The sequence below is a fragment of the Mus caroli genome, unplaced genomic scaffold (genome assembly GCF_978045245.1).
Source record: "Mus caroli unplaced genomic scaffold, Mus_caroli_1 scaffold_15, whole genome shotgun sequence".
NCBI classification, from domain to species: Eukaryota; Metazoa; Chordata; class Mammalia; order Rodentia; family Muridae; genus Mus; species Mus caroli.
This window is the reverse complement of record NW_028227270.1, coordinates 17,349,569-17,376,677: the sequence shown is the minus strand read 5'-3', so window position 1 is coordinate 17,376,677 and position 27,109 is coordinate 17,349,569. Positions and strand designations below refer to the sequence as shown.

Here is a 27,109-nt window from a genome sequence, read left to right as displayed (position 1 = left end):
TCAGTTAAGGGGTTAAGTTACAACATTCCAGCCCAGGGTGTGTGTGTGTGTGTGTGTGTGTGTGTGTGTGTGTGTGTGTGTGAGAGAGAGAGAGAGAGAGAGAGAGAGAGAGAGAGAGAGAGAAAGAGAGAGAGAAAGAGAGAGATGTTTTGTGTTCTGAAGTTTACACCATCGATCCTAAGACAGCTGTGCTGTGGGAAACCTGAGCTGGACCCCTCAGATCAAGTTGAGAAGAAACCAGTGGCCTGGAAGGTGAGCCTGCCAATGCGCTGCAAGTGGGTGAGTGAATGTGAGCAGAGGGGAGAGAGAGGCAACTCACTCAAAGTTCAAAACCCCCGTGATGGAAGAAGGGACTCACACTCAGGGGGCCTGGGCTAAGAGTTCTGAAAGCCAAGTTTCAAAGATTCTTGATTGAGTTTGGTGTTATAAAAGCAGCCAAGCAAAAAGACAGAGATTTCTCACAATAGGTTCATGGCTTGTTTTCTGCCATTTCCATTCCCTTTTCCAGGCTAGTGTTTTGGAACCATCTCCCCATCCAAGGAACACTTGCAAACTGTGAGCAGCTGAGATGAGTTAGGGGTCGGATATAGGATGGGAACCTCCTGTTTCCCCGTTCTTCCACCCCTGATTTCCTCTCCTGATGCCTCACATCCCGGCACTGTCCCTGGCTTCATCACCCCAGGCTCTACAAGGGAGAAGCCAGGAAGAGGACTTAGCTGCAGAGAAGGAGCAGATGGGGTGCCAGACCAGCAGTGTCTAACCACTCACCTTCTGCCCCGGGCACAGGCACAGATGTCAGGATGACAGCACATTCTGCCTGCCCCTCTATGCAAAATACTCTGCTTGACTTCATGCTATAATTGTGCTGATTCTAGATAGGAAAGGCTGCAACACAGGAGGTCCAGGGAAACACTTCAGTAGGCACTGGTATTAGGGCACCTCTGTTGAGGGCATAACCCATCCCTCGACTCCCACTAGCTGCTTCCATTTGTACAGGGGAGGAGGCAAAGGCCCCTAGAATGAGAGTATTTTGCCTCATTCTGGTATGGAACATTTTAAGATTGCATTTGCCTTATAGGTGATCAATTTAATGCAGCATTGTAAAAGCCAGTACCCAGAGAAGACTTCCTGTGCCAGGCATCATGTCCGGTTCATACATGAACAGTGTGGCTTAAATTTCTATCCAAGAAGCTCAGGATGGTTCTGTGGGTAAAAGGTCTGCTGCATAAGTATGAGGACCTAAATCCCATGGCCAGCACCCAGGTAAACAGGCAGGTGTGGTATAGACACATTTGTAATACCAGCAGGCGTGGTGCCATGCGCACTTTGATCCCAGTGCTTGGGAAGTAGAAAGAGGAGTGTTGCTAGCTGGCCAGGTAACCTGTGGCTGGTATCAGGTTCAGTGAGAAATTCTGTCTCAAAAATGAATAAATAAATAAATAAATAAATAAATAAATGATGGACAACTACTTGGGAACAATACCAGAGGTTGGCCTCTGGCCACCACACCCAGGTGTATAAACGTGCACTTGTACACACATGAACATGTGCATGCCCCTCCCCCACTACTGCATTATTGCATGGTGTATGTCCTATTACTTCTATTGGTGAACTAAGAAAACTGAGGCACACACAGAATAATAGCAGACGTAGGACTTAAAACCAGATGAGAACAGGAAGACACTTGAAAAGGACATAAAGGAGAATTAAAGTGCTATTTGAGTTATGTTCCCCAAGAAAAGTTACTTCCTCCTGAGACTAGAAGATCTCAAGGGCAGAACAGGAGGCTGAGGTACACAAGGTTAAGCTGTGCAACTGTCTATCCCAAAGCAATAATGCTAAATGCATGGTTTTATGAAGCATAGCTTTTGAACAGATACGAGCAGTGCAAACAAGGGAAAATCAAGCCATCAGCTACCCTCATACAACAAGGCAAAATCAGCAGCTTTGTGATTCTTGCTTGTGATTTCCATGCAGGCAACACAGACACACAAAATCTGGGGGAAGGGTCTACACACGTATACACACACACACACACACACACACACACACACTGGGGGAAGGGTCTGCTCAGTATCCAGGAAAAAAAAAAACATGAACTAATGAGTAACTCATGAGTTAGAGCCAAAATTGGACAACTAAGAAGCAACAGAGTTACGTCAGCAGCGTGGAGAAGAGAGGGCCTATTCTCCCTAAGTCTGCTAGCGGGGCAGAACACTGCCAGTGAATGAACAGATCAACAATGTTCTCTAGAGAACAAAAGGAAATGTTTGCAAGGAAGGAGTAAAAGCTAAAAATAGCTCGCCTGCTTACAGATTTCCCAAAAGTCAGCCATGCTGTGCCTGTGTGAACCCTTTGGGCAACATCATTTAAATATTTTTCACATGAGGACAAAAAAAAAAATCTACAAAATTCAAAAGCTCAATTTCCAGCAAACCAGTAAACTCCTAAGCCAAAGGATACCATAGTCAGCATACACACGGAAATGGGGACTTTGGCTTTGCAATGTGAGGGGGCCTCCTGCGCAGGACTGTGGAGAGTGGCTGAACTAGCACTCACAACTGACTATACCACTTCCCAGGTTTAGAGTCCTGGAGTGATTCCCTACATAGTTCTCAGCATCATCAGTTTGGGGATGTTAAACATAATAAAAGCTAGCAATGCTCATCTATCTTCCAGATAAAACTAAGTGTGAAGCCATACAACAACCCAATGGGCAAATCAGAGCACACTTCTTGCAGAAAATGTTTGATCATGGGAGCCTAAAAAAATATGGTTAACTTCTGTTTCGATGGGGAATTTTGAAAGGAAGTTACTTTTCTTTCTTTTTTTGGTTTTACTTGTTTAAGATTCATTCTGTGCATGTGGGTGTTTGCCTGTATGTATATACACAGACATGCATGCCTGGTGTGCATGGAGGCTGGTAGGCTTGGACCTCCTGGACCTGGAAGTACAGATGGTTATGGCTGCCATGTGAGTATGGGGAACTGAACCTGGGTCCTCCCCAAGAGCAACATTTTTTTTTTTTTTAACTACTGAGCTGCCTTTCCACTCTTAAATATGAGTCTATGTGTTACTATCTCCCAAATAGACATTAGGATGCCTAAAACCTATTCCATTGCAGATTTAAAACCTATGTCTTGCTGATGTAGAGATTAATGTTTAAGCTTACACAGTAGAGTCAAATGACACAAACGTAACAAAATTTGTCAGTGAGCCCTTGTAACTCTTCAGCACTACAGGTTGTTAGTATCGAATTAAGAGACCAACTCCTTTTACTGGTTACAACTGTGGTTCCTTTTTATGATAACAAACTCCAAAGCAGAGCAAAGGCAACTGTTGGAATGAGTCAGTACAACATGCCTAGGACAGTGACAGCCCTCCGGAGAAGAGTCCCTGGCTGACGCATGGGGCCCACTGCTGATTTAATAGCACGAAGTTCAGATCCTGATCTGTCTGATCTACCCCACATCTAAGGCTAATGAGAAGTTCAGGTAACAAGGCAAGACATTAAAAACAAGTGGCCACTATCTACTAGACTTTCCTATCACTAGATGGGTAAAAAGTCAGAGTTTTATCTTCGAACATATCTAGGCATCACTGGAAAAAAATAACAGTAACAAAGAAGATGTGAGAAACAGTTCATCTTTTCTTAGTCTTCACTGCAGCCCTGCACTTGAGCAGGTCAGTGTCTGAGGACAGGAAGAAACACAATTTGGCAAAGTCTTGAATATCACAACTGAACTTCATGGGTTTGCCTTAAGGCTACCTACGCTTTCCTAACTAACTAGGCACTTACTTAAACCACTCCTTTTCAGATAAAAACAAAAGTTCCACTTAACCTTGATGCTGAGTCAGAGAGAGCTTGGCTCACCATCCTATGCCCGCCAGCCCAGCACATGCCCAGGGGATGCCCCGCTCAACGTCTGTGCACTGAGGTGTGAGAAGAATGTGCGCTGTGGAGAACCTAACTGAGGTAACTCAGAGACAGCTTCTCTTAGACTCCACCTGACCTATCGCCTGCCTCCTCATGTCTTTCCTCTATGTTCTTTGAGTGCTTAACAATTTATTTGTCTCACCTCTACTGACTTTGTGCTTTTAGATTCTTGCCTTTCATGTCCTTGAATCCTAAAAATCCAAGGCACTCTAACTTATTTTGAATTCTATCCTACCATTCTTTGTATACTGTGCACAGGAGATAATCAATAATTCTGCTTTAAAAAATCACCTAGGCATTCTTCATCTTCAGAAAAAAACCTCTTTCTCTTATTAGAAAGATAAACTACTTCAGGGGCTGGAGAGACTGGTTGAGTGGGTAAGAGGACTGACTCGTTGTTCTTCCAAAAGACCAGAGGTCAGTTCCCAGGATCATGTTGAGGGCTCACAACTACCTGTAACTAGCTCCAAGGGATCTGATGCCCTTGTCTGGCTTCCACTGGCATCCATAATCATAAAGACAGACATGTAAATGTCATCTTTTAAAAAGCTAAAAAAGTATATATAAAAGTTGCAGCGTACAAAAGAAATGAGCAACTTTCCAACATGCATTATACACATGCACATTTTGGTTTATGTTAGCATTTATTCTATGTTAACATATATGTACATACTTATACACAGATTAAAAAAAACAAAACAAAGTCGGGCACTGGTGGTGCATGCCTTTAATCCCAGCACTCGGGAGGCAGAGGCCAGCCTGGTGTACAAAGTGAGTTCCAAGACAGCTAGGGCTACACAGAGAAACCCTATCTCGAAAAACCAAACCAAACCAAACCAAACCAAACCAAACCAAACCAAACCCAAACAATAGAACAATAAAAGAGGGATCCTCAATGAAATCATGTCTGATGTCAAAGTCACAAACTCTAAGAGTCCACAGGGACATGTAAAAGTAGAGACATTCACACTTTGCCCTGCTATCAGAACACCGCCTAATTACTGAGAAAGAAGCCTATTCATGGAGACTCTGCATGTGGGAGAACTGGCTCAGGTCACATGTGACACAGCTGCCTCTAGTACACAGCTGGCAGAGCCGGCAGCCGAGTGGCTGGGCTGCCTTTGGGCAACTCATGCTAAGCCTCAAGAGCCTTGTCACTTAGAAAACAGGAAAGGCCATGTTGGGTTCACCTGAGTGAGAGCCTTGTGGAGGAAGCAGTGCCGTGCTGGGACACGCTCTGAAGGTTCTGGTAGCTCTGCCTTCTGCTTCTCTTGAGTTTCTGAGACAATGCCTTGCTACATAGCTCAAGCTGGTCACAAACTCACTATGTAACCTATGCTGGCCTTGAGCTTACAATCTTTCTGCCTCAACCTTGGGAGTGCAGGGACCATAGGTGTCTGACACCTTACACAGCTCCATTTTTCTTCTTAGCCTGCCCAATATGTATCTAGCCTGAGTACAGTTTGCTCTGACCAAGCAATTATATCTAAGCGACTAATCATATTTTAATGTTATTTTTAAAAATAAAATATCTATGCTTCTCTACAACTAATACTCTATCATCCTCAGCATAGTAATAGCTCACGCTGTTCTTGCTTCTGGAATCAAATTTTGAAGTGGTTAGAGATCATCTGAGCAAGGCAGGGCCTTGCTTCTGATGCGCAAGTCCCCTTCCTTTCACTACAGCACTCTGAAGGGCACCCACGTGTTCTCTGAACCTCATGGCTGTGGTCTGCTTCTTCTTGCTCCTGCCCCCCTTCTTCACTTTTGATTCTAAAAGGATTGGGTTATACATAAACAGTTATGAAAATACTAAAATAAAAAAAATCAAAGGATAAACAAAAGATATTCTATTGCAAAATAAAATACTAGCCAGGAGGTGGTGGCACTCGCCTTTGATCCCAGCACTCAGCAGGCAGAGGCAGGTGGATCTCTAAATTCAAGCTCAGCTTAGTCTACAGAGTGAGTTCTCAGACAGCCAAGGCTACAGAGAGAAACCCTGTGTCAACCCCTTCCCCCACAAAGAAAAAAGAAAAATAAATAAAGACTAAGAAATGTTATTGTCTCCATTTTATTTCAGTTTGGTTTTTTGAAACAAGGTCTTACTATGTAGCTCTGGATGTCCTGGAGCTCACAATGTAGATCAAGCTGGCCCTGAACTCATAAAGATCCTCCTGCCTCTGCCTCCCGAGTGCTGGGATTAAAGGCGTGCACCATTATGCCAGACTTGTCCCCGTTTTATGAATGGAGACATGAGAGGGTTTGAAAAGGTCAAGTCACATTTCTTTTCTCTTGGATGGCACGCATAGGATTGAACCTAGCCCTATATATTTTAATCCAATGTTCTGTCACAATGCCAGGGTCCCCTGACAGGGCCTGTCTCTCTACAGTGGTATACAATTCAGATATGTAGAAAAGACCAATGGTGTACTTTACAGACTATTTCAGGTCACATCATTTGAAGTTTGTCTATTTATAGCCCTTTCACTTTTAATTAAGGCTTTATTGTGATTCTGATGTGTATTAAAATAATTATCTCTTTATAGTTCAAAACTGCTTTTAACATACAACCAACAAAGACATCAGCAAGAATGAAAACTGGTGAGAGGCATTACTCTTCCTTCTGCAGAAGTTCAAAAGGCCAGAGATTACAGAGAGCACAACCCACGAAGCAGGAACAGATACTGGCAATGCCTCTCCTGATCGATATCTTGTAAATTACCAACCTGGCAGTTGACACACAAAACACAGTGAAACTCAGGTCCCTAATGACAACACGGTAAACAGTGAACTAGGACATCCACATGCCTGGAAACTGGAAGTTCCTGCACAGACATTTAAATATCACCATGACAAGCTCGTGAGCTCCTCTGGCCATCCAACCTCCAGACTGTGGCAGTGTGGAATCCAAACTATGAGGTGTCATATCTTAGATCCAATCTACTGCATATGTATGGCAAATTCAGAAGTCATTAGTGAACACAGAAGTTATGGATCTTATTCAATGGCCATTCATTTTAGATGAATACAAAAGGTCTCTAACTTAAAAGCAGCAAATACACAGATCTCTGTGTACAAAGGGTAGAAGGTATTGGTCACTGGTTCTCAGCACAAATATCTCAACACTCTATTCTGAGAGGACTACACAGAGGACAGACTCTGCACAGTCATCCAAAGGACACATTCTGCTCATGAATGGTTAGCCGAAGGTCTAAGAAGTATAGGGAATTGTTTGGTTTAAGAGAGACACACTAAGAGAGATGGCACAGTGGTTAAGAGCACTGGGTTTCTGTCCAGAGGAACCAGGTTCATTTTCTGGCACCCACATGGTGGCTCACAGTCTTTATCTGTATATGTCTAGTTCTAGGGATCCATCACCCTCTTCTGGCTTCCTTAGGGACCATGCACACAAGTGATAAGACAGGCAAAACATAAAACAACCTATAGATCACTTCACTAGCATCTGAGGCTGTGGCAGGAAGATCATGTGTTCAAGGCCAGTTGGGCTATACATTATCAGATTTTTTTTTTGTCTCAAAAGATAAAACAGAAAAGAAAAAAACCCAGAAACCCCTTTTCTTTTCTGGCCTGGGGAGATGGCTTAGTTGAAGTACTGGCTGCTGAATAAGCATGAGGACTTTAGCACCAACCCCAGAATCTTCTTTTAAAAAACCCAGTAAACTGGTCGCCGCTTGCAGGTGGATTCCTGGGGGTTGGTGGTTAGCCTGCTTACCCTATCTAGTGAGCCCCAGGTCTCACTGAGAGACAGTCCCTGAAGAACATCACACGCTGGCCTCTGGCCACCATACACATGAACACACGCAAGTAACAGTCATTTTTCTTTTCTCTTTGGCACTCAAGGAGTATGTTTCAATCTACCACACATACATTTTTCCTGGGGGAAAAAAACCCCTGTACACAGTCATTTACTTTTTTTGTGTTTGGCTATCATGTAGCCCAAGATGGACTTGAACTTGCTATGGAGTTAAGGCTGGTCTTGAACTCCTGATCTTCCTGCCTCTTTTCCAAGTGCAGGGTTACAATTAACACGCCCACCACTCCTAGCTCCACATGGCTGTGTTACTTGTGATTTTAACTTGAGGCTACTCAGCAGTAGAAAAGAAATGAAGGTTCAAAGAGGTTGGAAGCCGCTGTTGTTTCTCCACGAGCAGTTATGCTACAAGATCTTTCACTGGTGGGCTCACCTCAGACTGAAAGTGCAGTGTGAGGGGTGTGAAAAGGGAACTCTGTGCCTCTGTAGGCTTAACTTCTCCATTGTGTTCAGTGTGTGGAGAACAAATGAGGCCAAGAGAGAGACCTGACAGCAGCTGAAAGGAAAGAAACAACTGGTGGCTTTGCCATGATGAACACCCTGCTTACCTGTGCACAGATCTGATGCATGACATGACCAAACTCATGGAAGTAAGTTCGCACTTCGTCGTGTCTCAGGAGAGACGGCCGGCCTGCTATGGGCTGAGAGAAGTTGACCACCAGGGCAGCAACAGACATCATCCGACTGCCATCAGGGAGAAGGCAGCCTGGCTGGAGACCAAAGCAGGCCGCATGGTTGTATTTTCCTTCCCTGGGAGACAGACACAGAACTGTGAAACGGACACTCTTCTTTAGCAAAAAAATATGTCATGTCTTCTTCTAGGCACTAAGTCAGACTTGACACCAGAAGACATTGTCTTGGTCCCCTGAGTCGCCCCTCCCTGCCCCCTGCATCTTAAGTTTGGGCAGATACTGGACACCACAGTAATAGGAGATTCCAACTGCTAAAGGTCGGCGCTGGCCTAGACACAACACGGAACCACGGGGCTGCACACAGGGAAAAGCAGCATCGCTTGCAGTATCAGCAGACCTTACACAGGATGGGGATGGGGGTGGGAGACAGCCCTGAGCCAGCATCAGTCAGGGAAAGGCTACAGAGTATCACTTACATGCTTTTTCGTTTGTCTCCTACAGACCACGGCCCTAATACCCACAGGAAGAGAGACCCTGCTGTTCTTAGAGCAGCTGTGCAAACCCACTGCTCTTGGGGAACAGAAAGGAAAAAGTCTCTACAGGGCAGAAATATACCATGTGTTCAAACCTACAGCTGTAGATGAGGCAGGACCCATTTTAAGACACAGGACAGAGGCTACTCCGATTAAGGGTGACTCTGGCTAGGTGTGGTCACACACACTAGTGATCCTAGGTATCCAGGAGTTGAGTTCAGTCTGGGGTGTTTAGTAACACCCTGTCTCAAGAAAAGATGAACAAAACCCAAGAAATAACAAAGCCGAGACTGATGCTGGACCACTGCAATAGATTCCCCACCGCAGCCAGACTAGTGCGCAGCAGCGAACAAGCCACGGCAGCCCACCGCGACTGATGCTGGACCACTGCAATGGATTCCCCACCCCAGCCAGACTCTGTGCAGCAGTGAACAAACCACGGCAGCCCACCGCGACTGATGCTGGACCACTGCAATGGATTCCCCACCGCAGCCAGACTGTGCGCAGCAGCGAACAAGCCACGGCAGCCCACCGCGACTGATGCTGGACCACTGCAATGGATTCCCCACCCCAGCCAGACTGTGCGCAGCAGCGAACAAACCACGGCAGCCCACCGCGACTGATGCTGGACCACTGCAATGGATTCCCCACCGCAGCCAGACTGTGCGCAGCAGCGAACAAGCCACGGCAGCCCACTGCATGCAGAATGAAAAAGACCTGTTCTTAGTGAGAAGTGGAAGAGACTTAGGAAAAACTTTGGCAAATGAATTCTAGACACAGTCTAGAACAAGGGCAAGTCTGCAGCACGCAGAGGTTAAACCAGGCAGTGGTAGCTCTGGAACCTACCTAATTACTAAATGAGCCAATACCCCATATGAAAAGCCTAGCAGAAGTAAATGTGGGGCCAATTTTAGACATAAAGTTAACCATAGTCTTCACTCAAACGCCTGGCTTTCAATCAACCTGTGAGAAATACAAAGAAGCAAAGCCAACAGGAGACCCACATTCACACGATGCGGATGCTAGAGCCATGAGCACATTTGAGAGCAGATAACCAGATTGAGATGCTGAAAGGTGTAAGTGTGGGTGCTGTGCACAGTCAGCTGGCTAAGTCTGGAGAGTTGGAAACTACAGGACAAACTCATGGGAGCATGGTGGCCCATGCCTGCAGCTCCAGCACTCTGGGCATTCAGTGAGCCCTTGGGTGTTCTTGGAAGATCTCAGAGGGAACTGGAAGTGCAGAAGTAAACATAAAAACCTTGGCATGCTTACCTGTTATTTTACATATTCTTTGGTATACTGTAACATGTTGCATGCACTTGATCAGAGTGTAAAATGGGTGTCAATGTACTGTGGAGGCAATTAGTAAATATTCCTGCTAAAAATCTTAAGAGATTTTGCATGTTTCTATTTTTTCAATTAAAGACATTCTGCTAATTTTTAAATCTTCAGAGAGGCTTTACTCTTCTTTGCTTCTTACTTAAAATTTATCTTTAAATTATTTTTACTATCTATGGGTATATGTATATCATGTGTACAGGTGCCTGTGAAGGCCAGGTGTCAAATCTCCAGGACCTGGAATCACAGGCGGCTGTGAGCTGCCTGATGTGGGTACTGGGAACTGAACCCTGATCCTCCAGAGAAGATGTAAGCCAGGCACCATGTGTATATAGTGTCCACATGTCCAGAGAAGGGTGTTGGATCCCCTGGGACTAAAACTATAGATGGCTGTGAGCGACCATCTGGGAGGTCCTTTGGAAGAGCAGCCATTGATTGGTCTGAACTCCTGAGCATCTCTCCAGCTCTTGTATGGTGATTCACACCTTTAATCTTAGTACTTTAGGAGGCAGAGGCAGGAGGGGCTCTGTGAGCTTGAGGACAGCCTGGACTAGACAGTGAAGTGAGCTTCATAATAGCCAGGGATACACAGAGAGATCCTATTTAAAACAACAACCCCCAAACAAAATAAAACAAACAAATAAACACATATTCAATTTAGTTAATTTAAAAATTCTCAAATCTGAGATTATATCTTTTCATGTTGCGTTTATAAAGTGATAGAGACTAAAAGTTCTTGCCTTGCAGTTTCATGTAAGAGTCAGAAGATTCTGTTTGTTTGACAATCTCAGTATTTGATGAGTAAAAATAAAATGTACTTTAAAAAGAAAATATGTCTTAAAAGAATCTACTCTGGAGTCAGACAAATAAGACTGTTAACCCGTATTTCATCTTTTTGCAGACTGTGACAGAAATGAGTATAAGTTAGGTTACTATTCTCACAACAGATTACCCTATGCTAGATTATCTAGCAACAACCGGATCTCTAATATGAAACAGGGCAAGTATGTTGTAGAGACACAGTGGATGGGAGGGCTTTGTCCCTTGGAAGTGTGTTAGGAGACAGGAAAGACTTCCTGGGTTAAATTGTGTGTGTATCTATATGTGTGTACCTGTGTATATGTGTGTGTGTGTGTGTGTGTGTACATTCATGTGGCTAGCTCCTTTGTGGAGGCTAGAGTATGACTCTCAGGAGTTAGTCCTCTCCTGCCACCTTGTGGGATTACGGGATTTTACCGACTAATCCATTTGCTGGCCCAAAAAGGATTATCCTCTTAAGTACTCACATAAACTGTACCTGACACTAGTGTATGTATGTACGTGGCTATATGCATACTGCAATGTGTGTGTGTGAGTGTGCATGTGTGTGTAGGTCAGAGTCAGTAATCTTTCACTATGGCTACTGGGAATAAAACTCAGTTGTCAGCCTTGGTGGCAAGTACCTTTACCCACTGAGCCATCACTGGCCCTCCTGGCACTTTTCCAAAAAGCTTTGGGATAGCCTAGGTGCTGAAGGACACCTGTGCCACTAAACGGATCACAATTCAGCCTCATTCTGAGCATCCAGAGCCAGGGGATTACTCACCGACCTTTGCTGAAGGAGGGAGTGCTATAATTCTTTTTGGTCTATTTATAATGGGTTATTAATTGCAAAAGGACGGGTTTGTTTTAGAAAGTAACCTACGGAGAAAAAGATCCAAATCTTTTGTGTTTGATGGAACATTTGGAGTTGATAGTTACATACTTTAAACAATAATATTTGAAATTTTATCCCTGACTAAATGTGTACATACAGTCCTTAGCACATAAATATTCTTACAAAGGGCCCAGAGGAATGAACAATTCAGGGAGGTTACGTCAGCTGAGCATCTGGACACATTAGAAACATTTTGCTATTTCTACTACATTGTGATGGCCCCAGAAAGACAAACGAATATTCAGAGTGTAAAGGACTGAATGGCAGACAGATTATCTAGTTAATAAACATTCTGGGGGCAATTTTAAATTAAGTAAATGCAGTAGATGGTGATGGTGATGGTGATGGGCTGGGAGGTTGTTCAGACACCCTGTCTAGCTTGGCTCATGTACTCACACATACACGATATACTTACAAATTTATTCTTTTGTTTTTTAAAAGAATTCAGCTATGTGCTGTGCGGTTTCCTAAATGATATGAAAGTAATCAGCCTATGCAATCTTTACAATAATCCACAAAATCAGTGCTACAAGCATTCCCGTCTTTCAGGACCTGTGAGGAGACAGTACAGCAAAGCTGTATAACTTGTCTAGCGTGTGATGAAGGCAGACATTCTGGCTTCAGAGCCTACTTTTTTTTGCTTTTGATTTTTCTGTGTAGCCTTGGCTGTCCTAGAACTTGCTCTGTAGACTAAGCTGGCTCTGAACTCAGAGATCCACCTGCCTCTGCCTTCTGAGTGCTGAGATTAAAGGTACATGCCATCACAGCTTGGTGAGAGCCTACATTTTAACCCCTGTACATGTGGGCAATATTCAAGGGCTGAGTCAGGTTGCTTCTACCAGCCAATCAGGTACCTTGGATAGTGGTCCAGGTAGCATTGCCCCAGCCAATCAGGTACCTTGGATAGAGGTCCAGGTAAAACTGCCCAGCTAATCAGGTACCTTGGATAGAAGTCCAGGTAAAACTGCCCCAGCCAATCAGGTACCTTGGATAGAGGTCCAGGTAGAACTGCCCCAGCCAATCAGGTACCTTGGATAGAGGTCCAGGTAAAACTGCCCCAGCCAATCAGGTACCTTGAATAGAGGTCCAGGTAAAACTGCCCCAGCCACTCAGGTACCTTGGATAGAGGTCCAGGTAGAACTGCCCCAGCCAATCAGGTACCTTGGATAGAGGTCCAGGTAGAACTGCCCCAGCCACTCAGGTACCTTGGATAGAGGTCCAGGTAGAACTGCCCCAGCCACTCAGGTACCTTGGATAGAGGTCCAGGTAGAACTGCCCCAGCACTTCTCCAGTAGCTTTATCCTTCACCGTGTAAAGTGAAACACTCTTATTCCAAACATGGGCATCAGCCACTTGTTCAAATGAAAGTCCCAACAGCTCCTGGTAGATGCTTAGCAAGCCGTCAGTGACCACCTCAATGGGAAAGTATTCCTTGAGAGCCTCCTGATCCACAGAGTACTTGAGCTCCTCTGTCTGTGTCATGTAGTAATGGAGGTCCCATGCGTTGATCTTCCCGTCATATTCAAAACCTCGCTCTTCACATTCCTTCTTCTTCAAGCTCAAAATAAACTCCCGTTCAGCCTCACCCAAGGGTTTTAATTTCTGGCTTAAGTCATCTGTGAGGGAAATGACTGAGTTAGTGACGCATCCTTTGGAGCAAGTGTATTCATAAGTACTGCCAGTTTTGTGCTGGACCAATCAGCCAGAGGAGACAGCACAAGGAGGAGAAAGAGCTGAAGGGGGCAGAGCTTTCTCTCTAAAGTGATTTATTTGATAACTCTTTCCCCCTTGTCTGTCTGTCTGCCTTTCTTTCTTTTTTTTTTTTTTTTCGAGACAGGGTTTCTCTGTGTAGCCCTGGCTGTCCTGGCACTCACTTTGTAGACCAGGCTGGCCTCGAACTCAGAAATCCGCCTGCCTCTGCCTCCCGAGTGCTGGGATTAAAGGCGTGCGCCACCACGCCCGGCTCTTTCTTTCTTTTTTTAAATTTTATTTTATATGAGTACACTGTAGCTGTTTTCAGTTGTACCAGAAGAGAGCACCAAATCCCATTACAGATGGTTGTGAGCCACCATGTGGTTGCTGAGAATTGAACTCAGGACCTCTGGGAAAGCAGCCAGTACTCTTTTTTTTTTTTTTTTTAAATTAGGTATTTTCTTCATTTACATTTCAAATGCTATCACAAAAGTCCCCCAGACTCCCACCCCCACCCCCCTACCCACCCAGTCCCACTTCTTGGCCCTGGCATTCCCCCATACTGAGGCATATAAAGTTTGCAAGACCAAGGGGCCTCTCTTCCCAATGATGGCCGACTAGGCCATCTTCTGATACATATGCAGCTAGAGACATGAGTTCTAGGGGTACTGGTTAGTTCATATGCCTTCAATCCCAGTCCTTGGGAGGCAGAGGCGCATGCCTGTGTGTACTCTGTGAGCATATGTGCTCACATGTATGGCTTGGTGCACCTGCACATTCGTGCTAACATCTGGTATCTTCCTCAATGACTCTACGCCTTGTTTATTGAAGCAGGGTCTCTTAATTGAATCTTTCTTTGTTAACTGTCTAGCCTAGCTAGCCTGGTTACCCTAAGGATACCCCACCTCTGGCTCTGAGTCTGAAGACTACAGGTGACCCATGTCAGCTTGGCTTTTACACAGGCTGCAGGGATTTGGTTCTAATCCTCATTGCTTTTATAGCAGGCACTTTATTCATTGTTATGTTACTGTACCAGAAACTTTAGTTGTTATTGTTTTCTCCTTGAGACAGGGTCTCACTCTGTAGCCACGGCTGGCCTGGCACTCACAACGTAGACCAGGTTGGCCCTGAACTCACAGAGATCTTTCTGAATGCTGGGATTAAAAGGATGTGTCACTAGGCCCAGGAAACCCTGGGTTTTTTTGTTTTGTTTTGTTTTGTTTTTTAAAAAACTTTATGAAAAAAGACTTAAAATGAATATGATGACAGTAATTAGGGAACACTTTTAATGCACTCTCTATTATGTTTATATATTTAAGAGGGGACTTTGGAGGGTAAAGTGCCAGTTTTTTTACGTATGCCCTGTTTTCATTTTGTCATATCTTTGCTTATTTCATAGTAATCTATCAGTAGCCAGAGTATATAGTATCACAAAGTATATAGTATCACAGAGTATATAGTATCACAGAGTATATAGTATCACAGAGTATATAGTATCACAGAGTATATAGTATCACAGAGTATATAGTATCACAGAGTATATAGTATCACAGAGTATATAGTATCACATACACAGTGGAAGTAAATTAAGGCAATGAGCTAACAGTCTGCTAGTCCACACTGATCATATGTAAAACATAGACTAAATGTTCCAACACCGTGAGATAGAGAACACCAGCAGCCCCAAGAACTGAGTTCATCTAAGGTGAACAGCTGATTGATACCCTTCTCCTGAACCCAGGGTGGGCTCGAGAAGCAGCCCAGGCGCTTAGCGGAGGCAGACGTTACGGAGATGTTATGCAGTGAAGTGATGTGGGGCAAAGGGAACAGAAGCCATAGAACTGACCCTAAATAAAGGACTGACCTAGAAAGGTTGCCACATGGCTTGTGCTCTTTGCAGTGTTCAGTTCAAGGACAAAGTCAGCATGGGTGTTGTAGCCGAGCAGTTTGGCCACTTGTGCTCGCAGCGGCAGGAGCTGTTGCAGAATTATGGTGTTTTCCTAGTAACAAGAACAACAAAAAACAGACAAAAGTGAACAACTGGACACAAAGCACTAAGAGTCACAGCATCAGAGAGGCTCTGACACTGTCAAACAGGTTTAGGCGATTTTAACTATTGCTTCCATTTCAGCCTTAAGCAAGTTGGAAATGTGGTATGTTATTCCTGAAATAATCTATAACAGTTTATGCTTTGAGATAGCTTCTGAGATAGCTGAAGAACTCTTCATAAACTATGCGGTACTGTAAACTCAGAGCAAAACATGGCTTAGGAACTACCATGATTTCTAACTTATTTTCAATTACATAAGTACCAAATACTTATTGTTACAACCTTCTGATGTGTTTGTGGCAAATTATACACAGTATACAATTTACCATTTTAACTTCACATGAATTTGTTTTGCTATTCTATATCCACACATGGAAAATAATGTGTTGATAGAGATGTACAGAAACTGGTACTCTTGTGTACTGCTGATGAGAATGTAAAATGGCTCAGCTGTACAAAATGATACAGTGATTCTTCAGCAGTTACACACAGATGGGTTGGGGATGAAAGCTGAATGGGTGGGGTGTTCACCTACAGGTCATGAAGCCTGGAGTCTGATCACCAGCTCCACACAAACCAGACATGGTAGCACATCTTGTCTCAGCACTTGGGAGGTGGAGGAAGGAGGCTCAGGAAATTCACTAGCTACATAATGAGTTTAAGGCAAATCAGGGCTATATGAGAGCCAGTCTCAACAGAACAAAACAAACAAAAAAGCCCCAAACTCCCAAACCAAAGCCCCCTCCACAACAACAATAACAAAACAAAACAAAACAAAAACCCTACAGAGTTACCATATAATCCCAATTCTACTTTAGAGAAAATATTCAAAAGGACTGAAGCAGACACAAAATAGGTATCTATAGATACCTGTGTTCAAAGCATCATTAATCAATAGTAAATTCATGGAAACAACGCAAGTGCCCAGCGAAAGAAGACTAGATCAAAAAAAAAAAAATGTGGTACTCCCAGATGCCAGGAAAGCAAGAGGCTCCTGGGACCCAACGGGGATGACATTAGCTGAAATACCCAACAAAGGGGAGAAAGAACCTGTAGAGACCATATCCAAAGTTTAGGCACAGCCCCCAGTTGAGGGATGGGGCTACCCACCTTTCTCAAAAATTTTAACCCAGAATTGCTCCAATCTAAAAATAATACAGGGACATATGCAGTCACCAAACCCAGTCACTGTTGCTGAGGCCAAGAAGTACCTGCTGTCAGGAGCCTGATATAATGTCTTCTGAAAGGCTCTGCGGGAGCCTGACAAATACAGATGTGGATGTATGCAGCCAAATATCAGACTGAGCATGGGGACCCCAACGGAGGAGTTAGGGCAAGGACTGAAGGAGCTGAAGGGGTTTGTAACCACATAGGAAGAACAACAATATCAACCAACCAGACCCTTCTGCCCCCAGAGCTCCCAGGGACTAAACCACCAAAGAGTAAACATGGAGGGACCCATGGTTCCAGCTGCATAGGTAGCAGAGGATGGACTTATCTGGCATCAATGAGAGGGGGAGGCCCTTCGTCCTGTGAAGGCCTGATGACCCAGCATAGGGGAATGCTAGGATGGTGAGGCGGAATGGGTGGGTGGGGAGCACCCTCATAGAAGCAGGGGGGACAGAGGATGGGATAGGGGTTTGTGGAGGGGAAACTGGGGAAATGTACATAAATAAAACAGCCAATATAATTTTTTTAAAAAAAGAAAATGTGGTATATCCATACAGCAACATACAACTCATCATTAAATAGGAGGGCATTCTGACATATTTCAACATGGTAAGCCTTTATGACATTATGCTAAGACATGAGTTACAGGGGACATGTGAGTGTCCTCAGCCACTAAGACATGAAAAATGAATCAGGGAATGGGGAATTAGTTTATAATGAACACAGATTCAGTTAGACAGCATAAAAAGTTCTACGAATGGATGTTGGTTCTAGAAGAATGCACATTAATTAATTAATGTACTTAATTCCATATGCTATTGTCTGAAAGTTCCCCTAAGATGTGTTGAAAATTAATTTGTACTGCTGTGACCCTAAGAGATGGGACCTTGTATCGCTGTCCTCATGAATTGATTAGTGGCTTACAAGAGAGCTGGAAGAAACCAGCTTAGGTACATTTTGCCCTGCCCCCTGTGATTAAAAGAGACTTTCCTTCTTCTTTGTGAGCACACAGCATCTGGATTTCCTGCCTCCAAAATCATGAAAAATAAGTCTGTATTATTTATAAGTTATCCAGTCTATAGTACTTTGTTTAAATAGCACAAACAGATGACCATACCATGGTATTTGACATTCAAAATGGGATCTGTATTTTCCTTAACATATGTTCTATTAGGGACCTGGATACTTAGGCGCACACACACACATACACACACACACAGACTCACACACAAAGACACACACACATAGTCCCACACACAGACACATACACACATACACAGACACACATAGACAAATAGTCACAACACACTGACACACACACACACATACACACACACAGTCACACACACAGACTCACATACATAGTCCCACACACAGACACATACACACTGACAGACACAGACACACATACACTGACACACACACAGACACACATAGACACATAGTCACAACACACTGACACACACACACACACACAAACACACACGCTTGTATTTGCTTCTGTTTAAGACAAGTTACTATGTAGCCTTGCAGGCCTAGAACTCATTATGTATCCCAAGTGATAGCTTCAGAATCATAGAAATCTTCCTCTTGCCTCTGGGTCTTGGGATACACATGTGTGCCACCAAACAAACAAACAAACAAACAAAATCTATTTTATTTTTAACAATAAAAGAAAAGATCACTTTTTGTCTCTAATTTTTTAAAAATTGTTTTATTTTTGTGTATGCCTGTTTTGCCTGCACATACGTGTGCACTGCAAGTGTACCTGGAGCTTGAGGGGTCCAAATGGGTCATCAGATCCCCTGGTACTGGATTTACTGATGGCTGCAAGACACCATGTGGTGCTGGGAACCAACTCTGGGTCCTCAGCCAGAGCAGTAAGTGTTCTTACCTATGGAGGCATCTCTTCAGCTCTGAAAAAGTAATCTTATAATGTCAAAGGAAAAATTATTAATCCCAACAATCAAGTCAGCAAATTATTTATGGACTGATTTCTTTTCTTATATATATCAATTTAAAAATATTTTGTGCACACATGTGTTTGTGTGTGTGTGTATGTGTGCATGCGTGTTTGTGTGTGTGCGTGTGTGTGTAGGATGAGGAGATGTGTGCATACTACAGCACATGTGTGGAAGTCTGAGGACTATTTTCTGAGTTTGGTTTCTGCCTTCTGCTTTGTTGAGGCAGGGTCTCTCTTGTTTCTACTGCTGTACTGCATAGCCCAGGCTAGTTCACCCATGAGCTCTAATTCCAGGTATTCTCCTGCCTCAGCCTCCCATCTTAAAGTAAGACTACTGGGATTACACATGTACCACTGCAGCTGGCTTTTTGTGGGGCTGTCAGGTTTGCATGACTAGTTCCTTTATCCACCAAGCTCCATCCACCTCCTCAACCCTGTATTATTTTTTCTTGTGTGTGGTGTGTGTGTGGGAGGGGGTTTGCAGGGGGTTGATATTTATGACAGCTTCTCACTCTGTAGCCTAGGCTAGCCTCAAATTCAGAGGAACTTATCTGTCTCAGCCTCCTGAATACTTGGTTTGTAGATGTGAATCACCAAACCTGACTTGTTTTGATTTTTGAGACAAGGGCTTGCTCACTTTATAGCTCAAGCCAGTCTCGAACCCACTTTACAGCTTGACTTATCATGCTTTTGAATGGGTTTGAAAAGATGTACTATGGAATATGGAGACTGATGGGAACAAAATGCTGCTATAACAAAAATGAAAAAGTACAAAAGTGAAAAGCGACTGGAGAGAGTACAGGCTGGAAAGCAGCGCTGCTGGCTGTGGGTATACTACATGTACTATAATACGGGTAGTGTTTACAGCAGCTGTTGATGCCGTAACTTTGGTGGTATGCCATGTAGCAGTAGATCTTAGTTCTAGTGAAATTGCTTGGGAAAATTAATAATGCTTGTCACTAAGTGCTACTTTAAAAAAAATTTACAGAAGAGAGATGAGCTCAAAGAACTGGCTAGCTTCTAAGATGGAAGATGGAAAGAAGGACACTGGGAGATGGAAGACAAGGCAGACTGAACTGTGGATTCAGTCTGTTGGACAAGCCAGCTCTGCCACATTCCTAATGTCATGGGAGGAGAAGGTCCTTTAGTTACTCAACTATAGAGATTAATTTGAGAACACTGCCTACTTCTTTTCTTCCTTGCAAAAGCTTACCTTTTCTAAAAGGCCCCAAAGCAAAGTCTTTTAATGTAGAAATGAATCAGTTAATAAAACTTGGTAGGAACTATGAACAAGAGCAGTATTTGGCTAGAGTTATTTTACTGCCTAGAAGTAAATGATACAAGAAGCTAAGTTTTTGAAGACATTTTATTATGAAGGATATGGAACATACTCTTGCTATTTAATTCTTAATCTAATTCTTGTATTTCAAACTGGCACGGGATGGAGGAAGGGAGGCATGGAATACAACTGGTAAGGGACTTTTTGCCAAATAATGCTTGAAACTGTCTATGTACCTCCTATGTTCCTGATTCTTGCCTCCTTTTTTTTGAGACAAAGTCTTGCCAGGTATTCTTGGCTGGTCAGGAGCTCTCTCTCTCTCTCTCTCTCTCTCTCTCTCTCTCTCTCTCTCTCTCTCACACACACACACACACACACACACACACACACACACCAGGCTGGCCTCAAACTCATAGGAAGCTATCTGCTTCTGCTTAGATTAAGGATTTGTATTGCCACACCTTGTGTGTCTTTGCTCGCTCCTTCCTTCCTTCCTTCCTTCCTTCCTTCCTTCCTTCCTTCCTTCCTTCCTTCCTTCGTATGATTATTGTGTTCCTATTCTAGCACTGGGTGTGGATTGGGGGGAAAACGGCTAACTTCTTGTCTTCCTTTTCATAGGCTGCTACATCATGAGAAACTCAACTACATCATGAGAAACTCAACTGAATGGCAAGCAGAGACTTGGTGTTAGAGCCCAAGACATCAAATGACCGAGGCCTGATATTCATGGTTACTTTGGTAGCCAGGACTAATATGGAGGTGGCTATTTGATTCAGAATCAATTTTTAAACCCACCCTTTAATATAAAACTCTAAGTCTAGCAAATAGTTGTCAACTAAAAGCTATGCATGTCAGCTTCCCTTGCAGCAGATACAATTACATATGTATGCATGTCAGCTTCCCTTGCAGCAGATACAATTACATATGTATACATGTCAGCTTCCCTTGCAGCAGATACAATTACATATGTATGCATGTCAGCTTCCCTTGCAGCAGATACAGTTACATATGTATGCATGTCAGCTTCCCTTGCAGCAGATACAATTACATATGTATACATGTCAGCTTCCCTTGCAGCAGATACAGTTACATATGTATACATGTCAGCTTCCCTTGCAGCAGATACAATTACATATGTATACATGTCAGCTTCCCTTGCAGCAGATACAGTTACATATGTATGCATGTCAGCTTCCCTTGCAGCAGATACAATTACATATGTATACATGTCAGCTTCCCTTGCAGCAGATACAATTACATATGTATACATGTCAGCTTCCCTTGCAGCAGATACAGTTACATATGTATGCATGTCAGCTTCCCTTGCAGCAGATACAATTACATATGTAGTACATTTGAGTCCATGGACTATGACTAGAGTCCTTGGATGCTATCTGTATGGGCTTTTGTTGTTATTTCATTTTCTTGAGACAGGTTTTTAAAGATGTGTGGTCTGTACTTTCTCCATTCCTTCCACAGGCTGAGAATAGTAATTTCTAGAACCTACCTTGGTGGTTACTTGTTAAGGGGGAGAGACTCCTTCCGAGCTCTGGCCTTCAAATGCAGGAAAGGAATACAACTTCTCGTTTGTGTTTATCTGTTCTATTTTTACTACAACAGTCTAGCTTGTGGCACAGCAAGCAAACTGACGAGGAAAAGAAAAAGCTAAAATTCTCATACGTATATGCAATTAGTAAATGCAATGCCCAGGCAAACAGGGCTATCGCTTGGTGCACTGCTTTGATACTGACAAACAAAAGATCAAAACAAAGACATTTATGGTACCTGTTTGCACCTCGTATGAAAAGCCATTTCCATCTTCCTTCGCGTTTCAGGGACACAGCATTTCTTCATGACAGGAAAATAGTGGGGATACTTTAAGGTAACTCTGTACTTGTCTTCATCTGTTTTTTCTAAACTGTCAATGAAGTCATCGGGAAGAGCACCTGCAAAAAGCCATTTCCTCATGCATCAGTTTCCCACACGTCACTGGCTTACTTAGTGTGGGCACACTGCTTTCAGCAGCTGGAGGGATGCGATGTGGTAACTGACGTTCAGGCACAAGGACAACGGCACCATCTTATTTGGACTGTGTCAGGATGGGGAGGCAGTGATGGACCAGCTGGCTCAGAAAACAATTTGAAACAAACAAACAAAAATGTTTCAGGGCACCTGTACAGATGGCATTTTAATGGAGAGGAGGCAAAATTAAGCCAATAAAATAAAATACCCCAGAGTAAAAGACTAGCTTACAGCGTGGGAGACATGGAGAGGCAGAAAATCTGTCAAGGCTTGAAGGCTGGTAAATAAACACCAGTGTACTTTACCAAGAAGAATTAACCATATAGGTGACAGGAATCAAACCCAGGCCCTTGGCAAGAGCAGCTGGTGCTCTTAACCACTGACTATCTGTCAGCGCTGATACTAGACAAGTTTTAAAAGAATTCTTTGAATTTTAATTTAAACCTGTGAGGTGATATAATTCAATTTAGCAAAACAGCACAAATTTACCAAGTTCAGCCTTGGAAAATACAAGGGACGTGTCATCCTCATTGAGGTTTTTGTTGAAGTCAATGCATAGCTCACTCATTCTCTTCTTCATTGATTTGATTTCCTGAAGAGAAAGAAGACAGACAGGGGGTTAGCAATAGAAAAGCCTTGCCTTTTCATTGCTATCAGGCAGCATGTTTCAGTTATCCATGAAGTCAGGATCCTGTCTTATCTCAGAAATGCAGTCTGCAAAGCAGCTGCTGTCACTCTGTCTACTACCAGTTACATTCTGTTCAACACTGTCTCCATCGCATCCCCAATCCCTCTTCCCCACTCCCCCACTCTTCAGCATCCACACAGGTCAGACAGGACCAGAAAGTGGACATTCCAGAATCATGTCCACTATACCAATTAGGTCACCTGCCATCTTCCTGCAGGAATGAATGACTCCCATAGCCCATGCCTGGCACGTCTCTAACAATTCTGGAAAGGTTCTAGGTAGGCAATCCAAGGAGATGATAGAGGACCAAAAGAAAAATATACGGCAATCTCATTCTTCTAACAATGCTGGATAATGAAATCTGCTGGACACAAAGTAGTTCTCACAGTGGGATTTCGGCAAAGGATCTACTGGAAGACACTGAGATACAGACACAGAGTTCTATGTGTGTCTGGATGGCCACGTTTATACTGGTAGGCTTTTTTATTTTAATAATAAAAAGCAAGGCTTTAGATAAACACAATCACTGAAGACAGAGAAGAGAAACAGAAATCAGGTGGCCAGTGACAAAACACAGGAAGCCACCTGCCTCTAAAACCCTTCGACTTACTTAAGTTGCTTAAGTGGGATTCTGTTTGCTGCAACCAATCATAGCTTAATTACTAGAATTTTCATGCATCCATGAGAAGAAAGGGTTGGCCAGGAAGTCAAAAGGTCAAGCAAGTGACATCAGCCACCCAGTTGGATGACCAGGAAACAAAGTGATCAAAGGACTCAGGTGACAGAAAGATAGGACGCCTCCATGGCACCCTCAGTACTTTTTGCCAGGATGACATCAGTCACCAAATAAAACCTGGTTTGGATGTCTGTCAAACTTATTTCCAGTTCTGTATTCTACAGGAGTGGCTTGGAAATAAATGATAAATTATATTTCCTATTCAAAAAGAATGAAGTTAATTAAGAGGCTGAGTTTAATCACAGAATCTAGAAGCCTTAATTTGCCTTACATAAGAAAATGTTTGATCAATGCTTTTCACTGGCTAATCTTTCTTCGTGTGAGAGGTGTATATTAGTCACAGGGCACCCTATGCTAAAGTGCTGACTTACAAACCCTCTATCATTAAGCATTTCTTCAGAGTGATCTATCTCTGTGAGATCAAGAGAAGGAGAAAACAACCGGCCACTGAAATATGAAATTTCAATTTTAAGAATATGAAATATAGCAAAGGAAATAAGCCTGACACACATAAAAATAAACAATACATGGGGGGGGGGATTAAAGAACCATACCATTGCCAGGCATGGTAACACACATCTGTAATCCCAGCTCTCTGGGCAAAGGCAGAAGCAGAGGCAGAGGCAGGTGAATCTCTGAGTTCTAAGCCAGCCTGGTCTACTTAGCAAGTTCCAGGTCAAATAGAACTATATAGTTCCTGTTTTAAAATGAGTGTGTATGTGTGATTTGTAAGTTGTTTAGTTACTAATGAGGTTAGCATAAGTTTTAATAGCTGAATCATGGCTTAGTGGTTGAGAGTGCTTACAGCTCTTCCAGAGAACCCTTGTTCAGTTCCCAGCACCCATACTAGACAGCTAACAACCACTGCTATAATTGTACCTCCAGGGCACCGGAATCTCTTTTTGGGGCCCTGTAGGTATCAGCACACACACATTTAGACTCACAGACATGCATATAAAACAAATCTTTAAAAGAAGAAAAGTAAAAGCATCAAATATCAAAAATGGATTTTTTTTTTTAGTATGGGCTATCCTATTAAAACTCATCTCTTTGCCTACTTGTTGGTTCTTATTGCATTTCTTTTTTCTTTTTCTCCTCAAATAAGAAAATGATGGACAGATGAGGGTTATATGTGTGAGAGAGTAATCAGAATGCATCTTACACATATAGAAAATTGTCAAAGAACAACTTATTAATACTTATTATAAAACTTATTAATAAAAAATAAAAAGAAAGAAACTCACATTTTTTACGTGTTCTGGAAGATGGAGTCCATTCCTTTTTCCCATTTTAATTGATTTTTCCAAGTATCGCCTGGCTTCAGGCTTTATCTTCTCCAAATCACACTTTTCCTTAAATTAACAAGCATGTCAGTTATTTCTGTTGTAATAGCACACAAGCAAACAATCAACTCCCAGGCCAAAGCCAATGTACTGCATTCATCATCTCTGTTGGGCCATGAAACACAGGTGATTGTGGGGCAGGCCCTATTAAAGATATAATTCCTTTTATGCTTTGGTGAGCTTCTGCTAATTTAAAACAGAAATATTAAATAAATAAGAGGCCATGCACAGTAGCCTTGCCCTGCCTCAGAGCTAAGAGAGCTGAGTGGGGGGAGACTGTGCTAATGGGCATTTGCATAGTCTCCTTCTGAGCAGCCTGCATGACCCAGGCACAGTTCTTACTGCAAATCATCTGGATTTAATTGTCTATCAGTTGTTAACCTGGTTCCACTTGAGATGCAGGAAGAGAAATAATGGGGTGAACTCTGCACAAATGCTGGTTAAGAAGACTCTCTTGCCAAAACACCAAACAAGGACAGCTGGGTAAAACTCCAGCAAAGGCTCCAATACTTCAAAAGCGCCTTCCTGTCACTTGGCAAGGGAGATCAAGGGACTACAGCAGGCTGCACATGAACAAGTATCTGGGAAAAATGAGTCAGCACCCCAGTAAAACACAAGGAAAGCTGCTAGCCTCCAAAGGACAGAAGGTCCTGGAGGGGGCTGGAAAATTCCCACAGCCAAGACAATAAAAATCCAAAATCCAAAGGAAGTCACAGGATATGTGGTGTGTATCTAAGGTGGCTGGTCAGCTCTTGGTCTCTGGGAGGAAATGTGACTCCAGACAGACTCAGCAGGTACAAAAGACTCACTCTGGCCGAGGGACAATGGCAGCCTTCTGTCACTGGAGCTTACAGGCCTCCTGTCAGTTGGACATTTTCTCAGTGGAAGACCAGGGCCATCCAGATCTGAGTGTTCCAAATTTCCCAACTGATTAGGTTTTTAATGAATGGTGTTTAGTTTTAGAAATGGCATTTGAGATGGCTGATGACAGGGAGGTAAACAGAGCTGCATTTCAATCAGTGAGACTCAGAACAGAAACAGCACTTCACACTGCCTACCAAAACAATCGGTGTCACAGAGCTACAACACTCCCAACGTTACTCAACCTTCCTGAGTGTATTCTCAGCAGAGGGTAAGAACGGTTAGACTCCTTTTTCCATTATAATCTCCCTTTGTGCCTCTGTGGAACTGTGAGTTTGTGGGCATGATTGGAGTTGAAATCCTCCTGAGATGGCTTTGGCAATTACTGGGATCCAGCAGCAGGTATCTGGGAAGAAACCCAAAATGTCTAGGGAGACAACCTGGCTAGGTACTAGCTCCCGCAGGGATGGTGAACAGTTCAAATCACAACGTTCATATGGATGTCATTAACTGGAGCTCGTCTAGTCAGTTCCAATAGCGCCGGGAAGTCTGTCCTGAGGTGTGAGCGTGGCAACAGGAGTCTCTAGACGGTATGACATCGTAAGGCTTGGGGGGTGGGGGTGGGGAGTATCTAGGCCATAACCACGTGCAGTATGATAAGCAGGATCTAGCAAGAGCTGGGTTTATTGTTAAGGATCTAGGAGGCTGAGATACACAGCAGAGAGCTGGCCTTGAGCTGAGGCAAACATTTGGTTCTGAGCTGGGAACAACGGCTAATCTCACTGTCTCATTAGCCAGTTGAGTGGCACTCAGAGCTACTCCATGGCTGTGCACACGCTTACTGTAGGTCCCCACGGTAGGTAGATACACTTCCCTTCTTATCTACAGGAAGGCACTCAACAACGTAAGAGTAACATTCGCAGTCTACATCAAGATGAAAACCACATACTCTCAAAGTGAGTGACACAAGTGCACACAGGGAAAAAGATAGTCTGCGGGAAACTGACTTCGAATTAGGTCTAATTCAACCATCACTAACTAGCACACTGGGACACTGAACCACAAAAATGACACTGAACAAAAGTCTGACTCAGTAACCAGACCCCCGCTTGCCACTCAGATGCTGAGGTCTCTGGCAGACTCCATGGGCCTGTGGGAAAACTGAGGCACTTCTGAGGCCCACTTGCTAAGTCCACGGCTGCACCACAGTTCTTCATGGGATTATCTCCTCTGTAAGCCCCAGCAAACTCCAAATTCTCACAGAAGGATCTGCCAAATGGAAAATGGCAATTCTCTAGAGCAGTGGTTCTCAACCTTCCTAATGCTGTGACTCCTTT

The 27,109-nt window shown here is 43.5% G+C and overlaps 1 protein-coding gene and 1 long non-coding RNA gene across 5 annotated transcripts in view; one reads left to right on the top strand and one right to left on the bottom strand.

Moving 5' to 3' along the window:
• Nucleotides 1–27,109, bottom strand: part of Nln (neurolysin) — an 85,256-nt gene that overhangs the window by 13,112 nt on the left and 45,035 nt on the right. Inside the window, exons 4-9 of the mRNA XM_021179980.3 lie at nt 24,813–24,920; nt 22,634–22,736; nt 21,908–22,068; nt 15,525–15,660; nt 13,218–13,584; nt 8,318–8,519 (exon numbers count right to left, since the gene is read on the bottom strand). Coding sequence (XP_021035639.1) covers nt 8,318–8,519; nt 13,218–13,584; nt 15,525–15,660; nt 21,908–22,068; nt 22,634–22,736; nt 24,813–24,920 — 1,077 coding nt within the window. The remainder of the gene's footprint in view (nt 1–8,317; nt 8,520–13,217; nt 13,585–15,524; nt 15,661–21,907; nt 22,069–22,633; nt 22,737–24,812; nt 24,921–27,109) is intronic.
• LOC110307770 (uncharacterized) lies at nt 46–10,325 on the top strand. Of its 4 annotated transcripts, none has more exons than XR_003834659.2 (3): nt 46–252; nt 2,850–3,976; nt 6,484–10,325. It is a non-coding gene; the product is annotated as an uncharacterized LOC110307770 (long non-coding RNA). The 4 variants fall into 4 exon arrangements; XR_003834660.2 differs by having other exon boundaries at nt 46–279; XR_003834658.2 differs by having other exon boundaries at nt 46–2,973; nt 3,819–3,976.